Raw genomic sequence first — 17,355 nt, forward strand, 5'->3', positions numbered from 1 at the left:
TTTCTTTTTTTTTTTTTTTTGTCTTTGTCTGGTTTTGGTATCAGGGTGATGATGGCTTCATAGAATGAGTTTGGAAGTGTTCCTTCCTCTGCAATTTTTTGAAAGAGTTTTAGAAGGATAGGCATTAGCTGTTCTCTAAATGCTTCATAAAATTCTCCCGTGAAGCCATCTAGTCCTGGGCTTGTTTTTTGGAAGATTTTTTAATCACAGCTTCAATTTCAGTGCTTGTAATTCAGTCATTCATAATTTCTATTTCTTCCTGTTTTAGTCTTGGACGATTGAACTTTTCTCAGAATCTGTCCATTTTATTGCCATATAGGTGTTCATAATAGTCTCTTATAATCCTTTGTATTTCTGGATTGTCTGTTGTAATGTCTCCTTTATCATTTCTAATTTTGTTGATTTGATTTTTCTCTCTTTTTCTTGATGAGTCTGGCTAAAGGTTTATCAATTTTGTTTATATCCTCAAAGAACCAACTTTTAGTTTTATTAATCTTACTATTGTTTCTTTCATTTCTTTTTCATTTATTTCTCCTTGGATCTTTATGATTTCTTTCCTTCTACTAATTTTTGTGGGGTTTTTTGTTCTTCTTTTTCCAGTTGTTTTAGGAGTAAAGTTAGGTGGTCTATTTGATGTTTTTCTTGTTTCTTGAGGTAGGATTGTATTGCTAAAAACTTCCCTCTTAGAACTGCTTTCGCTGCATCCTGTAGGTTTTGAGTTGTTGTGTTTTCATTGTCATTTGTTTCTAGAAATTTTTTGATTTCCCTTTTGATTTCTTCAGTAACCTGTTGGTTATTTAGTAATGTGTTGTATAATCTCCATATGTTCGTGTTTCTTACAGTTTTTTTCTTGCAATTGATATCTAGTCTCATAGCATTGTGGTCGGAGAAGATGCTTGATACAATTTCAATTTTCTTAAATTTACTGAGGTTTGATTTGTGACCCAAGATGTGGTCTATCCTGGAGAATGTTCCGTGTGCACTTGAGAAGAAGGTGTATTCTTCTGCATTTGGATGGAATGTCCTGAAGATATCAATGAGATCCATCTCATCTAATGTACCATTTAAGACTTGTGTTTCCTTATTAATTTTCTGTTTTGATGATCTGTCCTTTGGTGTGAGTGGGGTGTTAAAGTCTCCTACTATTATTGTGTTACTGTCAGTTTCTCCTTTTATGTCTGTTAGTGTTTGTCTTATGCATTGAGGTGCTCCTATGTTGGGTGCATAGATATTTACAATTGTTATGCCTTTCTCTTGGATTGATCTGTTGATTGTTATGTAGTGGGCTTCCTTATCTCTTGTAATCTTCTTTATTTTAAGCTCTATTTTGTCTGATGTGAGGATTGCTATTCCAGCTTTCTTTTGCTTCCCATTTGCATGGAATATATTTTTCCATCCTCTCACTTTCAGTCTATAATGTGTCTTGAGGTCTGAAGTGGGTTTCTTGTAAACAGCATATTTATGGGTCTTGTTTTTGTATCCCTTCAGCCAGTCTGTGTCTTTTGGTTGGAGCATTTAATCCATTTCCATTTAAAGTAATTATTGATATATATGTTCCTATTGTCATTTTCTTAATTGTTTGGGGTTGATTTTGTAGATCTTTTTTCTTCCTTTGTATTTCTGGGCTATATAAGTCCCTTTAACATTTATTGTAAAGCTGGTTTTGTGATACTGAATCCTCTTAACTTTTGCTTGTCTGAAAAGCTGTTTATTTCTCCATCAATTTTGAATGAAATCCTTGCCAGGTACAGTAATCTTGGTTGTGGATTTTTCCCTTTCAGTACTTTAAATATACCCTGCCATTCCCCTGTGGCCTGTAGAGTTTCTGCTGAAAGATCAGCTGTTAAACGTATGGGGTTTCCCTTATATGTCACTTGTTTCTCCCTTGCTGCTTTTAATATTCTTTCTTTGTGTTTAGTCTTCATAGTTTGATTAGTATGTGTCTTGGGATGTTTCTCCTTGGGTTTATCCTGTATGGGACTCTTTGTGCCTCTTGGACTTGATTATTTTCTTTTCCATGTTGGGGAAATTATCAACTATAGTATCTTCAAAAATTTTCTCATACCCTTTCGTTTTCTCTTCTTTTTCTGGGACCCCTTTTATTCGAATGTTGATGTGTTTGATATTGTCCCAGAGGTCTCTGGGACTATCCTCAGTTCTTTTCATTCTCTTTACTATATTCTGCTCTTCAGTAGTTATTTCCACCATTTTATCTTCCAGCTCACTATTCTTTTGCTTTAGGTATTCTGCTATTGATTCCTTCTAGAGTATTTTTCATTTCAGTGATTGTGTTGTTTGTCTCTGTATGTTTATTCTTTAATTCTTCTAGGTCTTTGTTAATTGATTCTTACATTTTCTCCATTTTGTTTTCAAGATTTTTGATCATCTTTACTATCATTATTCTGAATTATTTTTCAGGGAGTTTGCCCATTTCCTCTTCATTTATTTGGACTTCTATGTTTCTAGTTTGTTCCTTCATTTGTGTAGTGTTTCTCTGACTTTTATTTATTTATTTTTTTTAGCATGGTGTGTTTGAGGTCTCCTTTTCCCAGGTTTCAAGGTTGAATTATTTCTTCCTTTTGGTTTCTGCCCTCCTAAGTTTGGTCCAGTGGTTTGTGTAAGCTTCAATTAGAGTGAGATTTGTGCTGAACTTTTGTTTGTTTTTTTTTTTTCCTCTGATGGGCAAACTGAGTGAGGTGGTTATCCTGTCCACTGATGATTACATTTGTATTTTTGTTTTGTTTGTTGTTTAGGTGAGGCGTCCTGCACAAGGTGCTACTGGTAGTTGGGTGATGCCGGATCTTATATTCAGTGGTTTCCTTTGTGTGAGTTCTCACTATTTGACATTCCCTAGGGTGAGTTCTCTGGTTGTCTAGTGTCTAGGAGTCAGTGCTCCCTCTCTAAAGACTCAGGGCTTGATCTCTCTCCAAAGACCAGCCTAGGTTCAATCTATCAGGAGGAATTTCACCAGAAATGTAAGGGCCTTAACTTGAGTTCCAAATTTCAGTGCACAAGAACACAATGGAGGTCTCTGACTCAGTGGAAACTGTTTTTTGAGGGATTTCCTCCTTTTTTGTATGGTGGCTTTTCTTTGTGAAGAGGTCTTTCAGGGAGGTTCTGTTAAATCTTAATCCATGACACTTTTTAAAAAGGAAAATAAGGAAGCTCAGTCTCTCAAGTTTACTAAGTGGAATGCTCTCCAACTCATAGCAAGTGAAATAGAAGTAGAATGCAAAACAGTGCTATTTGTTTTAAAAAGCCCATTGTTTTGATGCCTTTATGTGCATAAAACCTGATAGGATGAAGAATAAAGTCATGACAGTATGACATTTGTTGCTTCCAGGTAGGGAATCTGGATGGCTGAAGGACAAGGCTAGAAGGGAGACTTTTCACTGTGTACTATTTTCAACCTTTTGAATGTATTACCTTTCAAAATACAATGGAAAATTTTATTATAACAAAAATTACATATGTGTATTGTATTTGTACATTGATATTTATATAGACATATGAAAATAGAGGATCTGGAAAGATACATATCAAACACAAAATAAGTATTTTGCTTTAGGAGGGAGAGGGAGGAGGTTATATATGTGTGTATGGTGGGCATTTGCTTTCTATTGCTTGGATTTGAAATGAGATTTCATAATTACACAAAACAAGCCATTAAAAAGATCTTGTACCACAGGGCTGAGAGCACTGTGCCAGCTTTTTTCCATTCTATTATAAATATGTGAGAGAATCGGCCCTATTAACTTGGTCTCAAGTCACATCATTCCCTTGAGTCTTCCTCATAGATTGAAGTAATAAAACTTTATCATACAAGGTTTCACAATGAAACAGTAAGATGACAGTCTCAAAATGGCTCTGGAGAATACTGAACTTTCCTGTATCAGAAGAGCTATCTAGGAGGCAAAGAGTATAAAAAGAGATGGCAAGCCACAAATGTCTCAAAAGTACATCTCACATTTCAGAAGTGTGTAGTCGCTGGGGCAACTGAAAAGGAAAACTTGTGATTTAGAGTCAGAAGCCCTGTGTTTAAGACCTGGCTACTCTGTATAGTGGAGGCTTCCCAGGTGGCACTCCTGGTAAGAACCCGCCTGCCAATGCAAGAGATGTAAGAGATGGTGGTTCGATCCCTGATCTGGAAGATCCCCTGGAGGAGGGCATGGGAACCCACTCCAGTACTATCGCCTGGAGAATCCCATGGACAGAGGAGCCTAGAGGACTACAGTCCATAGGGTCACAAAGAGTCAGACATGACTGAAATGACTTAGCACACACACACATTGTATAGTAGCTGTGTGACTTTGGATAATCGACTACCCTGATAGTTGATCAACTGTCCTTATTGCTTATCTACTTATTACTTATCTCACAAATGTGTTGAAAAAATAAAATTAGATAACATTATGAAAGCACATTGTAAACTCTATAGCACTGTGCAAATGCTATCATTATTATCTTTCAGTATGCATAGTGGCAGAGAGAATGACAATTGGCAACAGTAGCTCCCCCTCACATTATCATAAGGGACATTTCCCCTTTATTCCCAGGATCATGTGGCAACTTTTAAAATATGCAACTCCCAAAAAGTCTCTGATTCCAAATTTGCCATTATAAATTGTTTCTGTCACTTTATGGGGAAAAGGTAAAAATTAACCTTTCATAATAATACTAGAAAATACTTGGTAATAGGAAAACAAAATAGAGACTTTTGTTGAGCTTTACATCTTTCTGAAGTCTTAGAAATGGGTTAAAATATAACATAAATGCTGATTTTTCCCCCTTAAATTTCAGTTATCTACCTCATATTCTACCATGCCATCTTTGTGTTCTTTACCTGGACCTACTGGAAGTCTATTTTTACACTCCCACAACAGCCGAACCAGAAGGTAAGAATACTGCTTACTTCATAAAGACTAAAGACAGAGGAAAGTAGAAATGCCAATAAGGCAAGAAGAGGGCAAAAAAGAGGAACAAATAACCTTCCATTACAAAGGAAAGATTCAAGGTAATCTTTAAAAAGGACTTGGAGTAATAAATGTAAGTTAAAATTAACATAGTCTATTGAAGGAGTTTGTGTAATCACCAGCTATTGATATCTTTAAGACTAGTAAACTACTACCTGCATTGTTGAGATAATGAGCGAAACAAGGAATCACTTGATTCTGAGGACTCCTCTAGTTGAATTCTATGAAACTGTAATAATTTAGAACTCAGTGAGACAATGAGAAAAATTACAATAGTTAAATTGATCATTTTCAAACTGTGTTCCCTTGAATGAAAGTGTTTCATGCAATATTTGGGAGGGTACATGAAAAATTTCTAATCATATCAGGTACTTATAACATGTGATTACTGTAACACAGATTAGTTTCCAAAGTAGGAAATAAAACAATGGAAGAAATTTCAACAGCCTCCCAACATTAGGAAAAGTACTGATTTTAGTTTTCCCACTTAAAATTGTACACATACAAAATAAAATTAAACACAGAGAAAGACAAATATCATATGATATCTCATATGTGGAATCTTAAGTTTTTTAAATGATGCCAAAGAACTTATTTATGAAACAGAAACAAACTTACAGATATCAAAAACAAACTTATGGTTGCCAAAGGGGAAACATTGTGGGGATGGACAAATCAGGAGCTTTGGATGAACATACACACATGACTACATACAAGATAGATAAACAGCAAGGACCTACTGTATAGCACAGGGAACTGTACTCAATATTCTATGATAACCTGTTTGTCTGTATGAGAAAAGAATCTAAAAAAGAGTAAATATATATATTTACTCCCACAATGCGGGAGACCTGGGTTCAATCCCTGGGTTGGGAAGATCCCCTGGAGAAGGAAATGGCAACCCACTCCAGTATTCTTGCCTGGAAAATCCCATGGACGGAGGAGCCTGGTAGGCCACAGTCCATGGGGTCTCCAAGAGTCGGACACGACTGAATGACTTCACATGCATAACCAAATCACGTTGCTGTATGCCAGAAATTAATACAACATTGTAAATGAATTCTGTTCTAATAAATTTTTATAAAACACAAAGTAAGGTAGTAATGCAAGAATTGAGGAACATGAGATATTACACATATAGAAAGTAGATAATGGCAAAAGTTCTTTCTTATGAGCAGTGATTTGAAATATGTTTAATTAAATATTTAATTAAAAGGCATATATTTGCATAATAGATAAATATTATTATCTATCTTTATACTGTCTATAAGTGGCTCACTTTAGAACCAAAGACGTAAATAGGTTGAAAGTGAAAGGAAGAGAAAAAGAAAAAAAAAAAGATTTGACTGAGTGATGTCAGAAAGATGGCAGACTGGAAGATACCAGCCTCTATCCACCTTCCACAAAAAACAACTGACAGCTATACATAAATGAAAATATCCCTTGGAGGGCTCAAGTGTCTAATTTCAGAACCTGAAGCAACACAGTGGAACAAAAATGGAGAATAACCACAGAGGAAACATTGCTGGGGAAATCAGCATGGATGATCATAATCAGCATGGATTTAGCTAATCACTGCAAATGTCTAACATTTAAGGCCACATGTTCATCATTTTTAATTGGTAAAAATAAAAAGTGAATATTTTGGCATATGTTTAGCTTAGGTCAATCAGTCAATTCAGTCACTCAGTCATGTCCAACTCTTTGCGACCCCAGGAATTGCAGCACGCCAGGCCTCCCTGTCCATCACCAACTCCCGGAGTTCACTCAAACTCACGTCCATCAAGCTGGTGATGCCATCCAGCCATCTCATCCTCTGCCATCCCCTACTCCTGCTCCCAATCCCTCCCAGCATCAGAGTCTTTTCCAATGAGTCAGCCCTTCGCATGAGGTGGCCAAAGTACTGGAGTTTCAGCTTTAGCATCATTCCTTCCAAAGAACACCCAGGACTGATCTCCTTTAGAATGAACTGGTTGGATCTCCTTGCAGTCCAAGGGACACTCAAGAGTCTTCTCCAGCACCACAGAGATAATGTCAAAGCTTCCCAAAGTGGTTGCGTAATCTAAACTCCCATATAAAAAAGGTGAATCATTTGGGCCTATTTGATAGCCATAATATTAATTTCTCTAATACCAAATACAGAGAATGAGATGGCTGGATAGCATCACCAACTCAATGGACATGAGTTTGGGTGAACTCCAGAAGTTGGCGATGGACAGGGAGGCCTGGCATGCTGCGATTCATTGGGTCGCAAAGAGTCAGACACAACTGAGCGACAGAACTGAACTGAATACCAAATACATCCTGATTTATCACCAATTGTCCTACCTAAAACACATTTGCTGGCTCATTGCATTCTAATCATTAAAAACACTTGCTTAGTGCCAGAAATAGGACATCCAAGCATGACATCTTATTCCAAACCAAAGCCTACTTGTTGTACAACCACAAGGTTTCATCATATACAAGCTTTAACAATATTGTCTCTGCCTTTTAAGCTGGAACAGTATATGACAACAAAGTTACAGTCCCAAGAACAGCCCTGAACTTAAAGAGCTTCCCCAAGGTGCTACTTTTAATTATCCACATTTAGGAAGAATTGTTTAAAACTTTATACTTTTAAATCAACTATACCTCAATAAAAAGATAAAAATAAATTAAAAATAAAACTTTACACTTTCCAATTAATATAATTTTTCTTATGAGAAAACAAAATTGCCACTTGTTTTTATATTAAATTTGCATTATTTAGTTAACATTTTATAATATTAATCTATAGACTTCTGGCTGCAAAATGTCTTAGTGTGTATGTCTGAACGGTTCATCACAGAATCCTTGGCTACTTGGGCCTCCACCTGTTAAATGCCTGTGGTGCACTATGTTTATTGTGATAGCCAAAAACTCCCCTACACATTTCCATATACTCACAGGCAGTCAGTCTACCTTAGAATAACATGATAACATAAAAATGTACCACAGGTATGGTTCTTAAAATAGTGTTTGACTTTATACATTTCTAGTTTTTAAAGTTAGATACATTAAATTATCTTAAATGCTTTATTAATTTATTTGTTTTACTATTTTATTGATGTATAAATACATACTCGTTTCCAAGAACTAAGCTGTAAAGTGTATGATTTCATAAATTTTACCTATATTTACACACATATAATCACTATCCATGTTAAGATTTTGAATATTTCTAACACCTCAGAAATCTCCTTCATACCCTTTCCAAATCAATTTCTTCTCACCGGTAACCACCATGGATTAATTTTGCCTATTCTTGAACCTCACGGAAAAAAAGAATCATAGTACATACTGTTGTGTTGTAAGCCTTTCACTCAGTGTAATGTTTTCCAGATTCATTCATACTGATGCATGTTTCAGTTGTTCATTCCCTTTTACTGTTATTAGTTATTCTCTTTTATCACAATTGATTTATCAATTCACCAATTAAGAGACACTTGTTACCATTTTTTCTGTTATGAATAAAGCTGCTATGAACGATCTTATACCTGTCTTTTGGAATACACACAAACACATAAACATGCACACACACTCATTTCTCTTAGGTATATAACTGGGGATGGAATTGCTGAGTCATAGAGCTGGCATATATTTAGCCTACATAGATAATGTTAAACAGTTTTCCAAAGTGGTTGCATAACTCTACATTCCCACCAAGATTTTCTGTTCCTCAAAATGCACCATAAAGGAAGTAAAGAGGAAAGCCACAGACTTTTACAAAATATTCAACAAAGGACTAGTATCCAAAATATATAAATTACTCAAATCATTACAATACAAATCAATAATTAAAAAAGACATGTAACCCAATTACTTTTAATGGACAAAAGGTTTGAATAGGCATTTCACAGGTAGATACCCAAATGGGCAATAAACTCAAAACGGTGCTGAATGTCATTAGTAGTCAAAGGAGTGCAAATTAAGATCACAGTAACATAACTACTACATGCTATCTAGAATAGTTAAAAGTTTAAAGATTGGCAGTATCAAATATTTGAATGATTTAAGAAATTTTACTTGTAAAAGAGACATTTAGTTCAGTTCAGTTCAGTTCAGTTCAGTCACTCAGTTGTGTCCAACTCTTTGCGACACCATGAATCGCAGCATGCCAGGCCTCCTTGTCCATCACCATCTCCTGGAGTTCACTCAGACTCACGTCCATCAAGTCCGTGATGCCATCCAGCCATCCCATCCTCGGTGGTCCCCTTCTCCTCCTGCCCCCAATCCCTCCCAGCATCAGAGTCTTTTCCAATGAGTCAACTCTTCGCATGAGGTGGCCAAAGTACTGGAGTTTCAGCTTTAGCATCATTCCTTCCAAAGAAATCCCAGGGCTGATCTCCTTCAGAATGGACTGGTTGGATCTCCTTGCAGTCCAAGGGACTCTCAAGAGTCTTCTCCAACACCACAGTTCAAAAGCATCAATTCTTCGGCACTCAGCTTTCTTCACAGTCCAACTTTCACATCCATACATGACCGCAGGAAAAACCATAGCCTTGACTAGATGGACCTTAATTGGCAAAGTAATGTCTCTGCTTTTCAATATGGTATCTAGGTTGGTCATAACTTTCCTTCCAAGGAGTAAGTGTCTTTTAATTTCATGGCTGCAATCCCCATCTGCAGTGATTTTGGAGCCAAAAAAAAATAAAGTCTGACACTGCTGGCAGCAAGGTATCACTTATTAACATGCAACATCATATTATTGTATAGTGGAATGGAAGTGGCATAAGTCTTGGTGAACTGGTTTGAGTCTTAGTTTTGCTGCTTTTACCAGTTGAGTTGAGTATGACCATGACAAGGTACTTAGATTTTATTTTCTTAGGTTATAAAACAATATTACCTATCACTTAGAGTTATGAATATTGAGATAAAAGCCAGATAAGATAAATGAGATAATTATCCAGAGAAAGTTAAAACCCAAATTGGTACCTGAATATCAAAGGGTAGGTAACAGATATTTTCATCTAAATAGATGTTGTTGTTGTCTTTAATCTTTTCTGTGAACCTTGGAAAGTAAAGTCTTGCCTCTCACTTTTCCTTGCAGTTCCACTTGTCCTATACAGACAAGGAGCGCTATGAAAATGAAGAGAGACCTGAGGTCCAGAAGCAGATGCTTGTTGATATGGCTAAGAAGCTTCCAGTTTACACAAGAACTGGGAGTGGAGGTCAGTTCATCCAAAGTCATTTAGGGAGGCAGATCTACAAGGATCTCAGAAAGACTGAGTCATAAATAGCCTCAGTCTAGCCCACTTTTCCCTTCTTTCTTCTGAGAAACACTATGGAGTTTTTTCTCAACATAGTATAAAAAATGTCAAACATTTATGGAATAATTACCTTATAAACATCTGTATACCCAACACTGGAGTCTACCACTAACATTTAACTATATTGCTTTATCATGTATCTGTCTAAAAATCCATTCCTCTATCCATCATCCATCAGGCTGTCTTTTTTAAAAAAATCTTTATTGAAGTATAGTTGCTTTACAATTTTGTGTTCGTTTCTGATGTATAGCAAAGTGATTCAGTTAAACATATACAAATGTATATATATTCTTTTTCATATTCTTTTCCATTACAGTTTATTACAGGATACTAAATACAGTTCTCTGTGCTATACAGTAGGTCCTTATTGTTTATTTTATATATAGTAGTTTATATCTGCTAATCCCAAACCTCTAATTCATCTATTCCCCACAACATTTCCCTTTGGTAATCATAAATTTGTTTTCTATGACTGTGAGTCTGTTTCTGTTTTGTAAATAAATTATTTGTATTGTATTTCAGATTCCACACGTGTGATATCATATGGTATTTGTCTTTGTCTGACTTCATTTAGTATAATCATCTCGAGGTCCATGTTGCTGCAAATGGCATTATTTCATTCCTTTTGATGTCTGAGTAGTATTGCATTGTGTGCCACAACTTCTTTGTTCATTCCTCTATTGATGGACATTTAGGTTGCTTCCATGTCTTGGCTATTGTATATAGTATTGCAATGAACATTGTGGTATATGTATCTTTATGAGGTATTGTTTTCTCCAGATATGTGCCCAGGAGTGGGATTGCTGGGTCATATGGTTTCTTAAGGAACCTCCATACTGCTCTCCATAGTAGCCATGCTAATTTACATTCCCACAGACAGAGTAGGAGGGCTCCCTTTTCTCCATACACATCCCCTCCAGCATTTGTTATTTGCAGACTTTTAAATGATGACAAGCCATCTTATTTTCTTAATATTTATTTATGACTATTCTGGGTCTTCATTACTGCATGCAGCTTTCTCTAGTTGCAGCGAGTGGGGGCCACTCTTCCTTGTGATGCATGGACTGCTTATTTCAGTGCCTTCTCTTATTGAGGAGTGCAAGCTTCAGTAGGGCTTAGTTGCTCTTCAGCATGTGGGATCTTCCTGGGCCAGGGATCAAACCCATGTCCCCTGCATTGGCAGCTGTATTCTTAATCACTGGACCACCACAGAAATCCCATCTTATTTTTGATGCATTCTGAAGTACCCAGTAGAGTTCAGTTCAGTTCAGTCAATCAGTCGTGTCTGACTCTTTGTGACCCCATGAATCGCAGCACGCCAGGCCTCCCTGTCCATCACCACCTCCTGCAGTTCACTCAAACTCATGTCCATCAAGTCGGTGATACCACCAGCCATCTCATCCTGTATTGTCCCAATTTCCTCCTGCCCCCAATCCCTCCCAGCATCAGAGTCTTTGCCAATGAGCCAACTCTTTGCATGAGGTGGCCAAAGTACTGGAGTTTCAGCTTTAGCATCATTCCTTCCAAAGAACACCCAGGACTGATCTCCTTCAGAATGGACTGGTTGGATCTCCTTGCAGTCCAAGGGACTCTCAAGAGTCTTCTCCAACACCACAGTTCAAAAGCATCAATTTTCGGTGCTCAGCTTTCTTCACAGTCCAACTCTCACATCCGTACATGACCACTGGAAAAACCATAGCCTTGACTAGATGGACCTTTGTTGCCAAAATAATGTTTCTGCTTTTCAATATGCTATCTAGGTTGGTCATAACTTTCCTTCCAAGGAGTAAGCATCTTTTAATTTCATGGCTGCAATCACCATCTGCAGTGATTTTGGAGCCCCCAAAAATAAAGTCTGCCACTTTTCCACTGTTTGCCCATCTATTTCCCATGAAGTGACGGGACCAGAGGCCATGATCTTCGTTTTCTGAATGTTGAGCTTTCAGCCAACTTTTTCACTCTCCTCTTTCACTTTCATCAAGAGGCTTTTTAGTTCCTCTTCACTTTCTGCCATGAGGGTGGTGTCATCTGCATATCTGAGGTCATTGATATTTCTCCCAGCAATCTTGATTCCAGCTTGTGCTTCCTCCAGCCCAGTGTTTCTCATGATGTACTCTGTATATAAGTTAAATAAGCAGGGTGACAGTATACAGCCTTGCCGTACTCCTTTTCCTATTTGGAACCAGTCTATTGTTCCATGTCCAGTTCTAACTGTTGCTTCCTGACCTGCATATAGGTTTCTCAAGAGGCAGGTCAGGTAGTCTGGTATTCCCATCTCTTTCAGAATTTTCCAGAGTTTATTGTGATCCACACAGTCAAAGGCTTTAGTATAGTCAATAAAGCAGAAATAGATGCTTTTCTGGAACTCTCTTGCTTTTAAGATGATCCAGCGGATGTTGGCAATTTGATCTCTGGTTCCTCTGCCTTTTTTAGAACCAGCTTGAAAATCTGGAAGTTCACCATTCACGTATTGCTGAAGCCTGGCTTGGAGAATTTTGAGCATTACTTTACTAGCACGTGAGATGAGTGAAATTGTGTGGTAGTTTGAGCATTCTTTGACATTGCCTTTCTTTGGGATTGGAATGAAAACTGACCTTCTCCAGTCCTCTGGCCACTGCTGTTTTCCAAATTTGCTGGCATATTGAGTGTAGCACTTTCACAGCATCATCTTTCAGGATTTGAAATAACTCAACTGGAATTCCATCACCTCCACTAGCTTTGTTTGTAGTGATGCTTTCTAAGGCCCACTTGACTTCACATTCCCGGAATCTAGCTCATAATCACACCATCATGATTATCTTGATTGTGAAGATCTTTTTTGTACAGTTCTTCTGTGTATTTTTACCTCCTCTTCTTAATATCTTCTGCTTCTGTGAGGTCCATACTATTTCTGTCCTTTATTGAGCCCATCTTTGCATGAAATGTTCCCTTGGTTTCTCTAATTTTCTTGAAGAGATCTCTAGTCTTTCCCATTCTGTTGTTTTCCTCTATTTCTTTGCATTGATCACTGAGGAAGGCTTTCTTATCTCTCCTTGCTATTTTTTGGAACTCTGCATTCAGATGCTTATATCTTTCCTTTTCTCCTTTGCTTTTCACTTCTCTTCTTTTCCCAGCTATTTATAAGGCCTCCCCAGACAGCCATTTTGCTTTTTTGCATTTCATGGTGGAGAGATCTGACAGAATGTGCTCCACTGGAGAAGGGAATGGCAAACCACTTCAGCATTCTTGCCTTGAGAACCCCATGAACAGTATGAAAAGGCAAAATGATAGGATACTGAAAGAGGAACTCCCCAGGTCAGTAGGTGCCCAATATGCTACTGGAGATCAGTGGAGAAACAATTCCAGAAAGAATGAAGGGATGGAGCCAAAGCAAAAACAATGCCCAGTTGTGGATGTGACTGGTAATAGAAGCAAAGTCCAATGCTGTAAAGAGCAATATTGCATAGGAACCTGGAATGTTAGGTCCATGAATCAAGGCAAACTGGAAGTGGTCAAACAAGAGATGGCAAGAGTGAACGTTGACATTCTAGGAATCAGCAAACTAAAATGGACTGGAATGGGTGAATTTAACTCAGATGACCATTATATCTACTACTGTGGGCAGGAATCCCTTAGAAGAAATGGAGTAGCCAACATGGTCAACAAAAGAGTCCGAAATACAGTACTTGGATGCAATCTCAAAAATGACAGAATGATCTCTGTTCATTTCCAAGGCAAACCATTCAATATCACCATAGTCCAAGTCTATGCCCCAACCAGTAATGCTGAAGTTGCTGATGTTGAACAGTTCTATGAAGACCTACAAGACCTTTTAGAACGAACACCCATAAAAGATGTCCTTTTCATTATAGGGGACTGGAATGCAAAAGTAGGAAGTCAAGAAACACCTGGAGTAACAGGCAATTTGGCCTTTGAATATGGAATGAAGCAGGGCAAAGGCTAATAGAATTTTGCCAAAAGAATACACTGGTCATAGCAAACACCCTCTTCCAGCAACACAAGAGAAGACTCACCAGATGGTCAACACCGAAATCAGATTGATTATATTCTTTGCAGTCAAAGATGGAGAAGCTCTATACAGTCAGGAAAAACAAGACCGGGAGCTGACTGTGGCTCAAATCATGAACTCCTTATTACCAAATTCAGACTTAAATTGAAGAAAGTAGGGAAAACCACTAGACCATTCAGGTATGACCTAAATAAAATTCCTTATGATTTTACAGTGGAAGTGAGAAATACATTTAAGGGACTAGATCTGATATAGTGCCTGATGAACTATGGACTGAGGTTTGTAACATTGTACAAGAGACAGGGATCAAGACCATCCCCATGGAAAAGTACCCAAGATCCACCTAAATAGTTTATTATTCTTTTTTGGGTGAAATTTACATACAAAAAAAAAACATGCACAGATCTTAAGTGTTTTGACACTTAACAGATTCAGTGTTTTGACAAATGTATACACCTGTGTAACCAAAACCTCTGTAAACATTACCACACCACAGAAAGCTCTCTCATGCTCCTTCCCAATCAGTCCCACCACCACCGCCAAAGGCAACCACTATTCTAAGAGCTTTCTACCAGTTATTAGTTCTACCTACTCTAGAATTTTGTATAAATGGAATCACAATATGTACTGTTGTATCTGGCTTCTTTTATTCAGCATAATGTTCTTGAGATTCATTCACATTCTTGTGTATTTCATTCCTTTTATTGCTGAGTAGTATTTCATTGTATGAATATCATAATTTGTTTATCATTTACCAGTTGATGCTCATTTGGGTTGTTTCCAATACTCAGCTATTATGAGTAAATCTGCTATGAAAATTCTGGTACAAGTGTTTGTGCAGAGATATGTCTTCATTTTTCTTCATTGATATTCACTATGGAGTCTTATTGTTAGTTTTCTTCTGCATGAGTGGAACAATACTAGCTGAATAATTCACCTTATAAAATTTGAAAACTAAGGTTTTTTTCTCTATGTCAGTATTGCTATTACTGATTTACAAATAAGATCATCTATACTATTTTTCAAGATTCCAAATATAAAAAATAGCTAGTGATAACACTGAAAAGTCTTACTTATTCCTCCCTAAGTGACATTCAGCAATTGACCTTTCTGAGTCCCCAGTTTCTTCCCCTATTAAATGGGGTTAATACTGCCTGTATAAAAAAGTTACCTTGATGATTAAATGACAAGAATAAATAAATGAATAAAGGTCCTAAAAAGGGAAAAGAAAACCAAGGGTTTTTTTGACAAGTAATTCTAATGTTTCTAATAAGGAAGATCATGTTTCACGGTTTGGGAAGTACTGTTAAACGTCTATGTTCATCTATTTATCATTTACTTGTTCAACAAATATTTATTAAGGTCACATATGCCAATGGGGATGTTTCAATATAATGTAGATATTCCGTTCAGTTCAGTTCAGTAGCTCAGTCGTGTCCGACTCTTTGCAACCCCATGAATCTCAGCACGCCAGGCCTCCCTGTGCATCACCATCTCCTGGAGTTCATTCAAACTCCTGTCCATCGAGTAGGTGATACCATCCAGCCATCTCATCCTCTGTCATCCCCTTCTCCTCCTGCCCGCAATCCCTCCCAGCATCAGGGTCTTTTCCAATGAGTCAACTCTTTGCATGAGGTGGCCAAAGTACTGGAGTTTCAGCTTCAGCATCATTCCTTCCAAAGAAATCCCAGGGCTGATCTCCTTCAGAATGGACTGGTTGGATCTCCTTGCAATCCAAGGGACTCTCAAGAGTCTTCTTCAACACCACAGTTCAAAAGCATCAATTTTCGGTGCTCAGCTTTCTTCACAGTCCAACTCTCACATCCATGCATGACTACTAGAAAAACCATAGCCTTGACTACATGGAACTTTGTTGGCAAAGTAATGTCTCTGCTTTACAATATGTTACCTAGGTTGGTCATAACTTTCCTTCCAAGAAGTTAGTTCAGTCGCTCAGTCGTGTCTGACTCTTTGCGACCCCATGAATCACAGCACGCCAGGCCTCCTTGTTCATCACCATCTCGCGGAGTTCACTCAGACTCACGTCCATTGAGTCTCAGACTTTAGTCGGCAAAGTAATGTCTCTGCTTTTGAATATAGTATCTAGGTTGCTCATAACTTTTCTTCCAAGGTGTGTCTTTTAATGTCATGGCTGCAATCACCATCTGCAGTGATTTTGGAGACCAAAAAAATAAAGTCTGACACTGTTTCCACTGTTTCCCCATCTATTTCCCATGAAGTGATGGGACCGGATGCCATGATCTTCATTTTCTGAATGTTGAGCTTTAAGCCAACTTTTTCGTTCTCCTCTTTCACTTTCATCAAGAGGCTTTTTAGTTCCTCTTCACTTTCTGCCATAAGGATGGTGTCATCTGCATATCTGAGGTTATTGATATTTCTCCCGGCAATCTTGATTCCAGCTTGTGTTTCTTCCAGTCCAGCGTTTCTCATGATGTACTCTGCATAGAAGTTAAATAAGCAGGGTGACAATATACAGCCTTGCCGTACTCCTTTTCCTATTTGGAACCAGTCTGTTGTTCCATGTCCAGTTCTAACTGTTGCTTCCTGACCTGCATACAGATTTCTCAAGAGGTGGGTCAGGTGGTCTGGTATTCCCATCTCTTTCAGAATTTTCCACAGTTCATTTTGATCCACACAGTCAAAGGCTTTGGCATAGTCAATAAAGCAGAAATAGATGTTTTTCTGGAACTCTCTTGCTTTTCCCATTATCCAGCGGATGTTGGCAATTTGATCTCTGTTTCCTCTGCATTTTCTAAAACCAGCTTGAACATCAGGGAGTTCACGGTTCCCGTATTGCTGAAGCCTGGCTTGGAGAATTTTGAGCATTACTTTACTCTTTCCAAGGAGTAAGCGTCTTTTAATTTCATGGCTGCAGTCACCATCTGCAGTGATTTTGGAGCCCAAAAAAATAAAGTCTGACACTGTTTCCACTGTTTCCCCATCTATTTCCCATATAGTGATGGGACCAGATGCCATGATCTTCGTTTTCTAAACGTTGAGCTTTCAGCCATCTTTATCACTCTCCTCTTTCACTTTCATCAAGAGGATTTTTAGTTCCTCT

At 37.7% G+C, this 17,355-nt stretch overlaps 1 protein-coding gene across 1 annotated transcript in view; it reads left to right on the forward strand.

Annotated features, from left to right (window-relative positions):
• The window catches only part of ZDHHC15 (zinc finger DHHC-type palmitoyltransferase 15), a 100,914-nt gene that overhangs the window by 32,085 nt on the left and 51,474 nt on the right, over positions 1 to 17,355 (forward strand). The window contains exons 3-4 of the mRNA XM_068963194.1: positions 4,801 to 4,895; positions 10,045 to 10,165. Coding sequence (XP_068819295.1) covers positions 4,801 to 4,895; positions 10,045 to 10,165 — 216 coding nt within the window. The remainder of the gene's footprint in view (positions 1 to 4,800; positions 4,896 to 10,044; positions 10,166 to 17,355) is intronic.

The sequence above is a fragment of the Capricornis sumatraensis genome, chromosome X (assembly GCF_032405125.1).
Source record: "Capricornis sumatraensis isolate serow.1 chromosome X, serow.2, whole genome shotgun sequence".
Classification (NCBI taxonomy): Eukaryota; Metazoa; Chordata; class Mammalia; order Artiodactyla; family Bovidae; genus Capricornis; species Capricornis sumatraensis.